This window comes from Ochotona curzoniae, unplaced genomic scaffold, assembly GCF_017591425.1.
Source record: "Ochotona curzoniae isolate NIBS_2020 unplaced genomic scaffold, NIBS_Ocur_1.0 contig_3819, whole genome shotgun sequence".
Taxonomy (NCBI): domain Eukaryota; kingdom Metazoa; phylum Chordata; class Mammalia; order Lagomorpha; family Ochotonidae; genus Ochotona; species Ochotona curzoniae.
In genome coordinates, this window is record NW_024466004.1 from 13,001,272 (window position 1) to 13,017,199 (window position 15,928).

General features: G+C 37.7%; 1 protein-coding gene across 3 annotated transcripts in view; it reads right to left on the reverse strand.

The window, feature by feature from the left end:
• Positions 1-5,147: 5,147 nt before the first annotated feature.
• The window catches only part of MMUT (methylmalonyl-CoA mutase), a 30,933-nt gene continuing 20,152 nt past the window's right edge, over positions 5,148-15,928 (reverse strand). For all 3 annotated transcript variants that reach the window (XM_040983513.1, XM_040983511.1, XM_040983512.1), the window contains 3 exons: positions 15,197-15,344; positions 11,000-11,167; positions 5,148-6,466 (listed from right to left, as the gene is read on the reverse strand). In XM_040983513.1, the coding sequence (XP_040839447.1) occupies positions 6,338-6,466; positions 11,000-11,167; positions 15,197-15,344 (445 nt within the window). In that variant the 3' untranslated portion in view covers positions 5,148-6,337. The remainder of the gene's footprint in view (positions 6,467-10,999; positions 11,168-15,196; positions 15,345-15,928) is intronic.

Here is a 15,928-nt window from a genome sequence, read left to right on the forward strand (position 1 = left end):
AGCTCCCCGCTCCAGGCTTTGGATTGGCTCAGCTCCAGCTGTGGCAGCTAATAGGGGAGTGAACCAGCAGATAGAAGACCTCTCTTGCTTTGCCTCTCTTTCACTTAGTAACTCTGCCAGTCAAATAAAAAGTTTAAAAGCTCAGAATGTAACCTTACCTATACCATACAGATGAGAAACATTGGACATAATCAAAAAAATTATGGAGAACGAAAGAACAAGCCTGGAAACTCATATTTCTGCATTTCAAGATTTCAAGATTAACTGCAGCTTTCAAAAAAAGTATAGTGTTAAGGCCTAGTGCTCACCTTGCACACACCAGGATCCCATATGGGCACCAATTCTAATCCCAGCAGCCCAGTTTCCCGTCAAGCTCCCTGAGAAGGCAGTCAAGAACGTCCCACAGCCTTGGGACTCTGCACCTGTATGGGAGACCCAGAAGAGGCTTCAGGCTCCTGGCTTGGGTCAGCACAGCTTCAACCAATGAGGCCACTTGGGGAATAAAGGGAGTGAATCAGCGGACAGAACATCTTTCTCTTTGACTCTCCTCCTCTCTGGATATCTGACTTTGCAAATAAAAGAATAAGATCATTCTTTAAAAAAAAAAGTATAGTATTAGCAAAATGATTACATAAATCAATGGCATTGACAAAATTTTTTATATTTTCCACATGACAATAAGTTATAAAATCCACAAATAAATCTATGCGTGCGATTAATATATTATTAACTGACAAAGATAATTTGATGAAGAAAAACTAGTCATTTAATCCGTGACCTTGGGCTATTTGCAAAAATAAATAAAACTCAATCCATAACATATGCCTTGTAAAAATGTCCCTAAATGCATTATCAATGAGAATGTTAAATACAAAACAAAACAAAACAAAATTGTGGAAAGAAATATTGAAAAAAAAGGGTGGCTGTGCATTAAGCTAAGATTTGCTCACTAAAACACACAAACTAGCTGTTATGTAAGAATAGAACAGAAATTGTACATTATCAAAATTAAAAGCCTACCCTTCTGGAAGCAGTGCCATGGTGCAGTGGGTTATGCTGGCACCTGAAGTACATTTTGCTAGACTTCTGTGGACTTAGGTAAATCAGGACACCTTTGCACTGCGACATTTGCAGTCATCTCCCATGGGAGACCTTGCTTCCAAATCCATCCCTCAGCCGGGAAGACAAATGACACAGTGTTATTAGGCAAGAGGGAAGGAAGGAAATGAGCAATGTGATCGTCCCTAATTTGGAGATGATTGGTACTGTATTTTTCAGCCATTTCTTATCACTTGCAGATTCTAAAATTTTATAAAACTTGTAAATAATTTATATAAAATTTTATTACATTTACATAAGATATGGACATTTTTATATTAAAATGATGTAAGATTTATGTTCTAAAGATTTTTAAGTCTTATAATTTCTGTGAGTATAAAAAATAAAATATACACAATTTTATATCTTTAAACAACACTTACAATAACCATATTATATAATGCAAATTACATTAATTTTGCAGATTAAGAAAATATTTTAATATTTTACTAATTTTAATTAATTAATATTACAATTACAGATATTAAAAAAGTATTTAAATGTTAATATTAACACATTGATGATTTTAATAAAATTTTATAAGATTTTAATGAAATGTTAACAATTTTTTTAAATTAATAAAATTTTTATATTTAGGCAAAACAAAACACTTTCAATTTTTAAAATTTTTAAAAATCATATTGACTTTATATTTCTTGAAAGTTGTCAAAAATTTAATAATCTTAAATGTTACAAAAACTCTGATATAACTATTTATGCTAATAATTTTTGGATTTATGTAAATTTTACTAAAATTTAAGATAGTAATTTTATTGAATCTAATTTTAGATTTCATTAACATTTTGTAAAAATTCTTGAAAATGTTAATGAAATTTTGGACATTAGAAAAATTCTGGTGAAATTACAATAAATCTAGAATTTTCTCAAAAATGCTTAAAATTATTAAAAAATTTTTTAAAATAGTAATTTTACAGAACTACATTTTTTTCAAATTTTATGGAAATTTTATAATTTGAATATTAAAGAAAAATTGGCAAAACTAAAGTAATTCCAAAAATTTTTCTAAAAATTCAAAAATTCTAAATTTATAAAAATTCTTGAAGGTTGTATAAAAAATTTAATGAGTCATAAATGCAATACAAATTCTGGGAATGCTACAATCATCGTAAAATGTTTTCAAAACTTTAGTTAAAACAAAAAACTACCCATTTTTTAAAAATGTATTAAAATTTTAAAATATGTAGTTGTTTTACAGAAACTACATTTGTTTTAAAATGCTTAAAAAATTGGGCCCAGCATAGCAGCCTAGTAGCTAAAGTCCTAACCTTGTATGCACCGGGATCCCATATGGACGCTGGTTCTAATCCTGACAGCCATGCTTCCCATCCAGCTCCCTGCTTGTGGCATGGGAAAGCAGCTGAGAACAACCCAAAGCCTTGGGACCCTGCAGTTGCGTGGGAGATCCAGAAAGGACTCCTGATCCTGGCTTCAGATCAACTCAGTTCCAGCTATTGTGGCTACTTGGGGAGTGGATCAACAGATGGAAGATCTTCCTCTCTGTGTATCTGACTTTCCAATAAACATATGCATTTTTTAATTTTTTTAATTATACTGAAATATTAGAGTATGCTACAACTTTATGGAAAGTACAGTGACTAACTTTTTTGTAAAAGTTTCATATTCTAGCACAATTTTTAAAATTTTGAGGAATCTTTAAAATTTCAATAACATTTAAGATAATTCAAATATGATAGTCTACATTTTTTCAGAAATATTTAAAATATTAAAATTATATATAAATACGCTTTCAATTTTTTGGTAATATTTTAAAGGTTATTAAATTTTTGGCGAAGCTACAAACCTGAAAATTTTTCAAACATTTTAACATACAGTAACTTTAGGGAAATTACAGTAGCTCTAAGAATATTTTTTAAATGACAGCCTCTGAAAAAGTTCCTCCCCAGATCTGTGAGTATTTGAGTCAACACAAAATTGTTTCTTCTTTCAAAATTTTTATTAGCAGCTGTGCAGGCATTCTCTGTAATTTTGGGCTACTCAATTGTGTCATAGAAAACAATGGGTTGGTATAAATAAGGCCGATGCACTTTTATCACATATAAATATGAAATGCATATTGAGTCTCGGAAAACAGATCCAGGCTCTAAACATGGCATGAACACAAGTGTTGCATTTTGTTGTTCTTTTCCTCTCTGCATCAGTTGCATTAGTTAGAAATTGAGACGAAACCATTCCACTCTGTGTCGAGCTAGAACGGACTACACTCCCCCAGTCTGTTTCCAGACTGAAAGGGGAATTATTCTCTAGTAAGTTTTCAAGACAACTTGAAAACGCGCGCGCACACACACACTCACACACACAGCCTTCTACCAGTTCATCAAGCATTCCTCTCTAAATAAGGTTATGGAGGGACCGTTCCTGTAGATGAGAAGTTGCTACTCAGCTAACTTTGATTAGAAGATGATCAAAGTGGCTCATTTGACTTGATTGTGTATAACCCCTCGAAGAGGGCTTCTTTCAGTTCGGAGCCCAATGACTCCAAACTGCATTTGGACCCACATTTGTTCTCCCTTCAGCCTCTTAGCTTCCTTGCTGCCTGCCTGCCCGAGGACAGCAAGCCTCAGCCTGTGCCTGTGGGATCCCAGCCAGCTCGAGTTCTTGCCTGATTGCCCAGTAAGTTTCCTGAGAGTAGGCCAGCTTCTTAAAGTGTGTATGCCAATTCCTTGCAATGAGTCACATGTCAGGTACTTCCAAAAACTCCTTGGCAAAAGTTAAACGATGATAGTTTGTTGGGAGATTTTTTTTTCCCATTCTATATAGATATATATATTTCGTTCATATGAGCTGTTTGAAGGCCTTTTGGATACACACATCTACATGTGCACTCACTTCTACTGATTTTTGGTTAAAATAACGTAAGCTAGCTAATCTCTGAGCTCCTTTACCCTTAGAGCCATGTAGGTGACTTTCTCACAGTGACTCATCATTGGCCTGTCAACCTAAAGCAAGCGAAGATACCTAGATTATCCTGGATAGGAATGTAAAAGGTTGTTTTTCCTGGCATCACGCATGACAGCACTCACCTTTTCCAAGATGAGATAACCAAGACCGCCATGTGGTCTCTGGGTGTTCTAACCAAGCTGCCTAATGAGCTGAGGCGGGTGATGGCCTGGGATTAACGCATACTTAACAAGTTAAATTGCTCTGTGAAGCATATTTTGATTGTGATTTCTAGTTATCACTGGAATCTTCTGTTTTCATTCCACGTGTTTTCATCAGAAATAAACGAAGGAAGTAGTCTTCCTGATTCATGCTATTGTCTATTACTTTTGGTGAAAATGTGATACCTGTACAAGACACATAAGACACATATCAACTCTTTTAATATCTAGTTATGGTCCTGACCATATGTAAATGTGTCATCTTTGGTGGCCAAAGTTTTCATCCAAAAAATTAGGACAACGATGAAAGCCAGATAAAAAGTAAAATTTACTTTGGAATTTTCTGGAATTTAAATTTTGCTTAAGTGTTAAAACTTTGATATTGTCTAGATATAACAGTAAGAAACTTGAATCTTAGGGTCAGGCCACATTTAATTCTTAAAGGCACAGCACTGATGTTTCAAAACAGGCTTCCAAACAATAGTGTTACTGGAACATTACATTTGGTGGTGCCATTTTCAGCAAGCCGCTGTGCTTCTTCCTAGATGGGCAACTCAAAACACACCATGAGGCTGCTGCAGTGGCATAGCAAGCTAATCCTCTACCTAAGGTGCCAATATCTCATATGAGCACTGGTCCTATTCCGGGCTGCTCCACTTCTGAACCAGCTCCCGCTTATAGCTTGAAAGAGCATCACAAGACGCTGTAGTCCTTGGGCCCCTGCACCAAAGTGAGAGACCGAGAAAAAGCTCCTGGCTCCAAGTGGGCTCGGCCCTGGCCACTGCAGCCATTTGGAGAGTGAACCAGCACATGGAAGGGCAGAGCTTTCTGTCTATATACTTCTTTCTGAAACTGCCTTTCAAATCAAAATAAATAAATCTTAAAAAAAAAAAAAACAAAGACATTACATGTCAACTGGCACAAATACCTTAAAGAATTAATTTATTTCACATATTGCTTAGAAAAGAACTGAACACATCACAGAAACCAAGCACCTACTGAATCCACATGCATTTCTTTATAAGAAAAAGCAAAGAAAATGCTAAAGTAAATATATCATTGCACTTGAAGCCATACCACTTATCTGTAAAATGGGAATAATCTGAACACCTTTCTAATACTTGTGTTCTAAAAATTAAAACAAGCTATGTTACAGTGCAGCTTACAACTTTCACAGCTATATGTGTGCATAATACCCAGCAAAAGATTATTTTCTAAGGTAATAAAATATAAAATTACAAAAGAATTTGTTTTATCACTTAATATCTGATATTAAGAAAATAAAACAATTTTCCTTATTAAATAAGCAAATTTTATTAACAGCATAGCACAGGATTGCTTTGTGATATTTTATTTTTGTGGCTTATCATTGGGGAGCAAATTGTACAAGGCGGCCTCTTCCTGACACACTCACAGCTTGCATGTCACTCTGGGAGAAGCTGTACTAACACCCTAAGCACATGTACTTAAGAGAATTGTCAGAAACATCTACTCTCCTGAGTTTTGAGCCAACCTCAGCAATAACAAGGTCACATGCTCAAGCTGAGGAACCAAGTAAAATCAGACTTGCAGAAATATTCTGCCATTTATCTATTCCAATCTGCTGTGCCTGTTTTGCAAATCCGATAATGTAGTTAAAATTTACAAGCATAATCGGCTTAAACATAAGTATTCTCCACTATTCCTTTTCCAAACAGGCATTATTTTGCTAATGTCTGAGTTTCATTTTCTTCTATTCAAATCAATGTATTGCTAACTTAAAGAACTGAACTACTCAGATTTTTTTGTTGGATAAAACTTAATTCTTAACAGCAAATGTATAAGAAACATTTCCAATAAATAATCACCATGATTTGTAAATATAGAGCCATTTTCTAATAAAGTATTACTCTGGAGGGTTTTTAAAAAATTTTAAATTTCTTTTGAAGTGCAACTCTGCATGCTTATAGCATGACAATATTCTTGCAAGTAAGGAATTTCAGAGTAAAGCTTTTGAGTGAAGTACGTATCAGTTGTTGAAACTGAACTGGAATTAAGAACTTATTCTTTTTATTATGAAAAGAACATTTTAGGAGAAAAAAAAAAATGAGACCAGCATTTTATGCTGATTGCTGCTTCTTTTCCAAGCATTTCTCAATGTCATCAAGTACTTGAACGGCAGCCTTTGGAATTCGAGTCCCAGGACCAAATACATTAGAAACACCAACTTCAAATAAGAAGTCATAATCCTGTTGAAAAGAAAAAAGTTTGTTTAATCAATACAGAAATACTCCTATTCCAAGGAACTAAATCAAAACAATAATGAACAATGCCCTTGTGGTATTATTCCCAATACCTGTGCATTTCTCAACTGGCCTGTTCATGGTATTTGCAGCTAAAATTTGTTCCTTGATCAGGACTGTTCCCGCAGCCAGTACCACCACCCTGCCACTCCACACATTCAAGTACGACACACACACTGCCCATTTTCCAGGTGCCCTACTGTGGATGTGTTGGTGAGAAGCTCTCTGGCTCTCACTGAAAACTTTGAGCTCCAAGCCGGAGCTTGCCATCACCTAAATTAATTGTGATTACATTTAGAAACCTTTTAGAGTGTGAGTTCACAAGTCTGCATCCCCCTAAATTTGTCTGCACTAGTGAATTGCTGTGCTTTGCATCTGGGCTCATGATGAAGAGGGATTTTATGTAAATGAAGATTAGCTCATTCATTCTATTAAAACTGTTATTTTAACAGCAGTAAAGCTAGAGTGAATATATTCTCAGGCCACAAATACTTCCCTGGGCTTCAGACCCTTTCTTCATCTGATTACTTGTAGCTATAGCTCAACTTTGGGTCATGCATTAGGGTCCTGCTTCTTCTCCCGTCATGTCATCACGTGCGTACACCGCAACAAGGTCCTGGCAGCGTTTATTGTTGCATCGACCTTTTAAATAGCACCCAGCATCTCGCTCAGGTGATCATATTTGGATGATAAGTTGATCTCTCAACTATTTATTTTCTTTCCCTACTTTATCATTACAGCATTCTATTAATGCTATAATTTTGTATTGCCACTTAACACTTTATAGAACTTGCCTTTTCCTAGTCTACGAACTTCTTAGAGCACAGCATGTTCTATTATATACGAAACATGAAATCCACAGAAATGCTCAAAATACAGCACTGTTCTTAAGCAATGTGAAATATTTTAGTAACAATCATCTCCAGATGAGGTATGGTCAGATTGATAGTCAATATCCTTCCGTATTTCCTAATCACACAGCACTCTGCATCATCTGTCCTCACTTCCAAGTGATGGATTTGGAGTCAAGGGCTCAAATGGGAAAGAAAGGCAAAACACTGCAGTTGAAAAATGGCTTCTGATCAACCCAGGTCTTACACAGTATGGTAAAATGTACTTCAATGAGGTGTCAAAGGTTGGCACCAAGTGAATTTAAATAGAGGATATTCATGTGTCCATTTTAGTGTTTATACTTTGGTGTCTCATCTTGTAGTAGGAATGTCTTACAGTCTGCTGTGCCAGGGGCACCACATTGTCTGTTCCATGATGGAAGAAGGCATTCTGAGGTTGCTCAACTTGCCTCAAGTACCTGGCAGTCACTGCAGCCTTTATAGAGCTGAAAGCTCTTGATTATTTAACACACTCGTGAGGACAGACTATTTATTTAATGAGGCTGTGGAAACTGTACGCTGTACATAGGTAGTAACTCTCCTGATACATGTTACTGCATTTTGATTTTAAAACGAAGTGACTTTCTATTGAGTCACAGCAGCAAATAATCAGAGAAAACAGAAGGGTACAGAAGCACTGAGACAGAAGTGTGCCATACAAAGTGGCCTTTACATTTTAACTTCCAAAGAAAAGATAAGACAAACTCTTAGAATGTTCCAAATAACTCAAACATCAAGATGATTACTATGACTTGTGTCAAATAGATCTCTTTAAAATGTCAGCTTACTGGAATTGCTGTGGTGAGTTAAACAGTCGCCCCCGATGCCGGCATCCCATATGGATGCTGGTTCAAGTCCTGATGCTCTATTTCTAACCCAGCTCCCTGAAAGCAGCAGATGGCCCAAGTGGCAAGGACTCTGCCACCCCACAGGAGACCCATGTGGGATTCCAGGCTGCTGAATTTGGCCTGGCCCAGCCCTTTGTGGTTATCTGAGGAGTGGACCAGTGAAGGAAGATCTCTTTCTCTCTCTCACTCTGTAACTCTGCCTACAATCAGGAAAAAAAAATGTGAATGGATCTACATGTTTTTCTCAATATATATTTCAGTTCAAATACTTCCTGCTATCTAAGTGTTTTGCTTCTTACATTTTATTATCATACCTAAGAGCTGAGGTATTTTAAACTTCATGAATAATTTAGATAGAAGAATTCCATAGGCAGACAGCAGTGGAGAAAAACACTTGATTTTCTCAAACATTAAATACATTTATGAAAATAATAGGGAAGTATGTTTTAAACAGGAATTTTGTGTTGAATGCATCACAATGAATATTGTTAGAAATTAAAAGAAAGTTTTGACTAGTATCACTCTATGTCCAACCTCAAGACCTTCTACATTTGTATTTTCTCATTTCCTAAATATTAAATATTCAGTGTTCTATATTTAGCATTGTAAAGAAAAAACCTCTAGATTTGGAAATAAGGTCATATTACTTGAAAGATTCTTGCTACCGGACATGGCTCAATGGCCTAGCAGCTAAAATCCTGGCCTTGAACATACCAGGATCCATATGGCCACCAGTTCTAGTCCCGGCAGTCCCACTGACCCTGCACCCATGTGGGAGACTCATGGGAGGATCCTGCTCCCAGCTTCGGATTGGTGCAGTACCAGCTGTTGTGATCACTTGGGGAGAGAATCATTGGACTGAAGATCTTCCTCTCTGTCTTTCCTGCTTTCTGTATGTCTGCTTTGCAGTGGAAATAAATAACTCAAGAAAGAAAAGAAAGAAAGAAAGAAAGAAAGAAAGAAAGAGAGAGAGAGAGAGAGAGAGAAAGAAAGAAAGAAAGAAAGAAAGAAAGAGAGAGAGAGAGAGAAAGAAAGAAAGAAAGAAAGAGAGAGAGAGAGAGAGAGAGAGAGAGAGAGAGAAAGAAAGAAAGAAAGAAAGAAAGAAAGAAAGAAAGAAAGAAAGAAAGAAAGAAAGAAAGAAAGATCCTTGCTACAGTGCTGAGGCCAATATAGCACCAATAAATTATTTACTTGGGGACTATATAATTCTCTTAACCCAAAAATTTTTTTCCATTCTAAGTTAAAAAACAAAACTGGAAGCTGTAATGTAAATGTTTAACCCGATCCGAAATGTAATACTTGTGCATAGGAGGTGTCCTCAATCCCAGGCCAACAGATGCTAATATGACATCAATGACTGCTATTGAGCACACATTTTACTGTCTAAGAGGCCCCACATTTTTGTTTAAATAGCCACCTTCCCTCCATTCTGCTTATAATTTTCAATTAGATGATTTTTGGTTCCAAGAAAACTATGACTTAATCAAACAAGCTAAAATGAGAAGGGGCTTTTAAAAGCCTATGTAATTGACACAGCTCTGAAGGAAAACAGAGGCGGAAAAGGGGAGGAAATAAGCAGGACAATTCCTCCCTGACAGACGTGAGCTAGAAGACTCACTCTGTCCCCATGGTAAGGAGTCCCATCTTGTGCAGTCTGTCCTCTACATACACCAATGTTCTCTAGTCCACCTGTGAGAGCCTATTACCTTTATGTTCTTCTTTCTCCCTCACTCCTATTAAGTAAGAACAAGATAGAGATTATAAATTATCAGTTAGTAAGAAAGTCGTTCCTGGGTACGTGTGTTGGCTCAATTGGTTAAGCCTCCACCCCCAAGCGTTGCCTTCCCATATCGGCGCTGATTCATGTCTTGGCTGCTCCACTTGCCATCCAGTTCCTTTTCTGTGGCCTGGGAAAGCAGCAGAGGATGGCCCAATACCTTGGGACCCTGCAGCTGTGTGGGGGACTAGGGGAGGCTCATGGCTCCTGGCTTCAGATCGGCTCAGTTCCTGCCACTGCAGCCACTTGGGAAATAAACTAGGAGATAGATCTTTCCGTCTCTTCTTTGCGGATCTGTCTTACCAATAAAAATAAATACATAAATAAATCTTTTTTTCTTAAAAGATTTTATTTATTTTTATTAGAAAAATTTATTTTTAATTTTTATTAGATTGACAGATCTTCAGAGAAAAGAAAAGACAGAGAAGCTGATCTTCTGTCCACTTGATCACTCCCTAAGTGACCACTATGGCAGGAGCTGAGCTGATCTGAAGTCAGGAGCCAAGACCCTCCCCCTGCTCTCCCACACAGGTACAGGGTTTCAAGGCCTCAGGTCATCCTTCTCCGTTTTCCCAGAGGAGGGAAACATGGGGCTGGATGGGAAGTGGAGCAGCTGGGACATGAACCGGTGCCCATGTGGGATCCCGGTGCATGCAAGGTAAGGATTTAGCCACTGGTTCACTGCACCAAGGCCCCAAGATAAATAAATCTTTAAAAAAGAGAGATAGAAAGTTTTTCTCTCATGGAATCTTTGTAACCTGTAAAAGTACACATGACATATTACACTAATGTTTGAGTAATAAACATCATCATCTATTTTTGGATTCCACAGAATTGACTTATACAAATCACTAGGAAATAGGTTGCCTACAAATCTATAATAAATTTATCTTTCTAACTACATAAAAGTTTTATTGTCCAGAATTCCCATGATAGATTTAAATAAATGTAAGAGAGAGAATACCTGTGGTGGTATCACCCCTCCACACATGACAAGAATATCTGGCCGTCCCAGGGAGTTGAGCTCTTTGATGAGTTCGGGCACCAGGGTTTTGTGACCGGCAGCCAGTGTGCTCACACCCACAGCATGTACATCTGCGTCCACAGCCTGCTGGGCCACTTCATGGGGAGTCTAAACAATCAGAAAGGAAATAAACAAGCCATTGTTTACCTCTGGGCAGTGATCAGAAGAAAGAAGATTTTGTTTTAAAAGCGTTTGACTACTTAAGCGAATGTTCCAAGACTGTCCTCACTGACATAAAGATCACTGAATCTTTCACCATTATCAAACTGTAAATTGCACTCACATTATTAACATAACTAACATTAATTCTGTTAGTTCCAAGAATTAAAATTCATCTACTTGGTCTAAGACCAAAACAAAACACCTCCTCCACACAGAATCTTCCAGAACCAGAAGAAATACAGAGAAACGAATAGTTCTCATTACATTCTCTTTAATGCGCATCTATTAATTTTGTTATTAATGTTTATTGGATGGCTGTGTATCATAAGTCAATATTTTACAATGTCTATGAGGAAGTAAAAGACTTAACCCAAAGTGCAATGTAAAAAACTAAACAGGGGGTGGTGCTGTGGATGAGCAGGTTAAGCAATCACCTGCAGTGCTAACATCCCCTATGGTCACTGGTTTGAGTCCTGGCTGCTACATTTCTGATTCGGTTCCCCAATGCACCTGGGAAAGCAATAGAAGACGGCACACATTCCTGCACACATACAAGATATCTGGAGGAAGCTTCTGGCCTCAGCCTGTCACAGTCCTGGCCCCTGCAGCCATTTCAACAACAAGCCAGTGGATGAGAATTCTGCTCCTCTGTCTCTCCTTTTCTCTCTCTCACTACCTCTCTGTGTGTAACTCACACAGATAAGCAATTTAAAAAAAAAAAATTGAGTCCTGGTCTTTAAAATATGATTGGCAAGTGTGATGTCAGTAAAATGTGGAAGACTCAGGAGTTCCAAATCACTGTTCCATGGAGATTCCTGGTTAACAGTAATATGTGAATCAAAATACCTTTATGAGAACTACAGAAACTCGCTAAGGGACTACAGCACTAAAGCAAGTGCATAAGAAAACGAAGGGACGAGAAAAATGGTGTGCTTTGCATTTACTAACTGAGTCTCCATGCTGGAACATGAAATCGCAGAGGACATGTTCAAGCGGTCTCTTATTAGCTGAGTGGTCCAAGATCAGATCCGTGGTCAGCAATGATGAGTCTGCGACACAGCCCTGGTAATTTACATGTACTTAAGTGCTTTCACATAAAATGTGCCTGCAGATTTCATTCTTTCAATATTCTAACTATCATGCTTGGTTGGTAAACCCCTGTGTCAGAAAACATATCCTGAGTGCAAACTTGTGTCACATTCCACTCAGAAGCTAGTATATGCTCTGTGATAAATTTGAAGTAGATAAATCTTTCAGTATAAGATGTTTTCGTGTAAAGAGTTTTGGGGCTCGGGCATGATGGCTCAGTAAACTAATCCTCTGCTTGCAACATGGACGCCAGCTGGAATGATCTTAGCTATAGTGCAATGAGCTGCAATAAATGAGAGGGGACAAATCAATTTTTCAGATGTTGATTTTATTTCAAGGAGTGTATAACTGGATCACATGATATGCCTGCTTTAGGATTTCTGAGGAATCTCCACAATGTCTTCCAAAATGATGACATTAATTTAAATTCTGGCCAAAAGTGTATTACTGTGCCTTTTCCCTCTCATTCTTACCAGATCTCTCCCTGTCTTTCCAAACAGGCATATCTTACATGTTCCTGAAGGCATGGAAAGAGATTGGATTGGAATGCCTATCAATGACATTATGAAAAAAAAAAATTCCCTAATATGGAGAAAGAGACAGATATATAAGAAGTACAGGAGGCACATGGACTTCCAGATAGACACAATCAGAAAAGAGCCTCAACAGTCAACAGTAAAACACAAAGGACAGATTCTCACACGTGTGGGAGACAAGCCATTTTATCTTCAGAGGATTCTCAATTACACTAACAACTGGTTTCTCAGCAGACATCCTATAGAACAGAACAGAACTGATGGATGTGGTCCATGGCCTAAAAGAAAGAAACTGCTAACCCAGACTACCATACCCATTTATAATTGAAGGTGAAATACAGACATTCTAAACACACAGAAATTGACAGACTCTGCCACGTCTTGCCCAGCCTCACAAATGATTCCTAGGGATGTGCTACACACAGTAACAGAAAATGACAGTCATGATTATAAAAGAATATGAAGGCAGAAACCGCACAGTGAAAGTCAAAAGCAGGCTTCACCTCAGCCCAGACAGAATGACTATCATGTGAAAATCAAACAGTAAATACTAACAACAAGGCAAGATAAAAGATGTCCTAATCCACTTTTGGTGGAAATACCAGCTGGTTCAGCTTTTATGAATGACAGTAGAGAGATGCCTCAGAGATCTGAAAAAGGCATATACCTTATGACTTGGAAATTCCACTCCTGGGAATTTGCCAAAAGAAAGCAATCAGCATATGAGAGAGTTATTTGTATCTATTTATTCCAGCTCATTCACAACAGCTAAGATACAGAATCAGCTCAGATAACTGGATAAAGAAATGTGTGTATGCACTATGGAATTCTGCTCGGTCGGAAACAGAATGAGTCCTGTTTTACCCAACATAATGGATAAAACTGGAAATTATTTTGCTTAGTTGAATAAGTCTCAAATAGATAAATATATTTTTCTATGTGGCAGCTAATATAGGATACTATACATATATATGCATGCATACACATATACACACATACAAATGAGATGGTCACTGTGGGATATGATTGTCCTTTTTAGCTGAGTTTGTAATTCAATGGAACTGGTTCGGTCCTACTTTTTAGTTGTTATTTCTTATAATTAGTGGAAAATGAAGCCTTACTATAGAGTGGATCCAAATCATATTTCTGCAAAACCTGATGAAGCCAGTGGAAGTAGAGGTGCTGGGGCACGGGAGCAAGCGAGCGAGGGAAGTGCAAAAGTTGCCTTCTTGGAACTGTATCTTCGGGAAGCAAAATATCTGTTCTCTTAGTACTGAAAACATTTTTTTTTAAAAAAGGTAGCAGAATACAGACAGAGCCAATCACATAGGGAAAACTCCACGAGGAATTTAGAGTTCCTCGTGGAATTCTCTGGCTTGAATTCTAAAGCCATATATGACAGAATTTGCAGAAGCTAAGAGAAGGCCTAGAGTATATCCTTCAGAAGGATCCACTGGTATCTTTCTTTCCGCACATCATTCTTAAGACACCTCTAGAATTGTGACAATAAATGTGTATGTTAGAGGGGGAAAAAATAAAACTGCCCAAGATACTTCACTGTAGCAGAATGAGCACTGTGTTATCACTTGCAGAGAATTTTAGGTTCATTGCAACAACTGATTTTTATGAGCTTAACATTTTGTGACTAAAGAAAAACTGAGGCGAATAGAATAAAACCCGAGGAACTGAGTAGACTATTGTTTGACTTCCTTTTTAAAAATACTTTCTACCAAGCCCATGTCTGTTCTCTTTCCCTCAAAGCATTAACTACTTCTTAAAGAGTGCATGAAGATTTCTGGGCCAATTTTCAGTTTCAGAATCCTCATAAAAATTTTGAAGCTACTTCCCGGACACTGGTATTCCAGGAGGGCTCCAGTAGGAAAGCTAGGTACTCTACCTCTGAGCCAGCCTCCCTGAAAATGGCCTCTGGGAAAGCAGCAGAAGATGGCCCAAGTGTTTGGGCTCTTTGCACACAGATGGGAAACTTAGAAGGCCTCCAGGCTCCTGGCTGCAGCCTGGCCAAGCCCAAACATTGCAGCCATTTGGGAAGAAAACAGACAAGAGAGCGATCTCTCACTCTCTTTCTTTCTCAGCAACTCTATCTTTCAAATAATACAAAACCTTAAAAAAAAATTAACATGAACTAAATTTAACTTTTACTTCTGTCATAATTATTTAAAGTTTTACTTCTGTCATAATTAAAGCAATATACATGAAGAAATAAATTGAATTTTTAAAAAAATATATTCATTGATAACTTTAAAAACTATCTTTTTCTTCTATGTTAATTTCTCTACATTTAAGTGACTTAAGGCATACCCTTGGAAATTGTCCCCAACAATTTTAGTACCTGAAAAAGAGGACCTATATCGACATCAAAACCAAGGTCGGCAAATCCGGTAGCGATGACTTTTGCTCCTCTGTCATGGCCATCCTGTCCCATTTTTGCCACAAGAAGACGAGGTCTGCGACCTTCACGTTCCATAAATTTATGAACCCTAAGAAACATTGTAAAAGACAACAGTTAAATATGATCTTTTCAATGGTAGACTTAAAACCTATAATTCATACATAGAAAAACCTTTCAAGTTTACTTAAAAGTACTCATTGGCTTACTTGTGTATCATTAATATGTCAAAGCCTGCATTCAAGCCCGAAAGCATTCACCATCTCCCACTGAAAGTTTGAAAGGCAGCATACATACCCTGTCATCACTCACATATAATGTGGGCCCCATTGGCCATTTTGTGTTTGTCTCAGAGGCAGAAAGAGAGTTCCCACGGCTTGCTAACCCCCCCCCCCCCACCCCCCGCACATGTCTGCAATTACAAAGGCTGGGCTGCAGCCAGAGTCAGATCCTGGAATGCAGTCCAGGTCTCTATTGGCAGGAACGTAGTTACTGAAGTCACCATCGCTGCCTCCCAGCACTTACACTGGTAGTAAACTGAAGCCAGGAGGTGCAGCTGGAGAAGTCCAGGCACTTGAGTGTGGTATCCAGACACCCTGACCATTAACCTAAGCACATGTCCCTCGCTGGTTCTTCTAAATCGCTCACATCACACTTACTCCTCACAAATGTGAA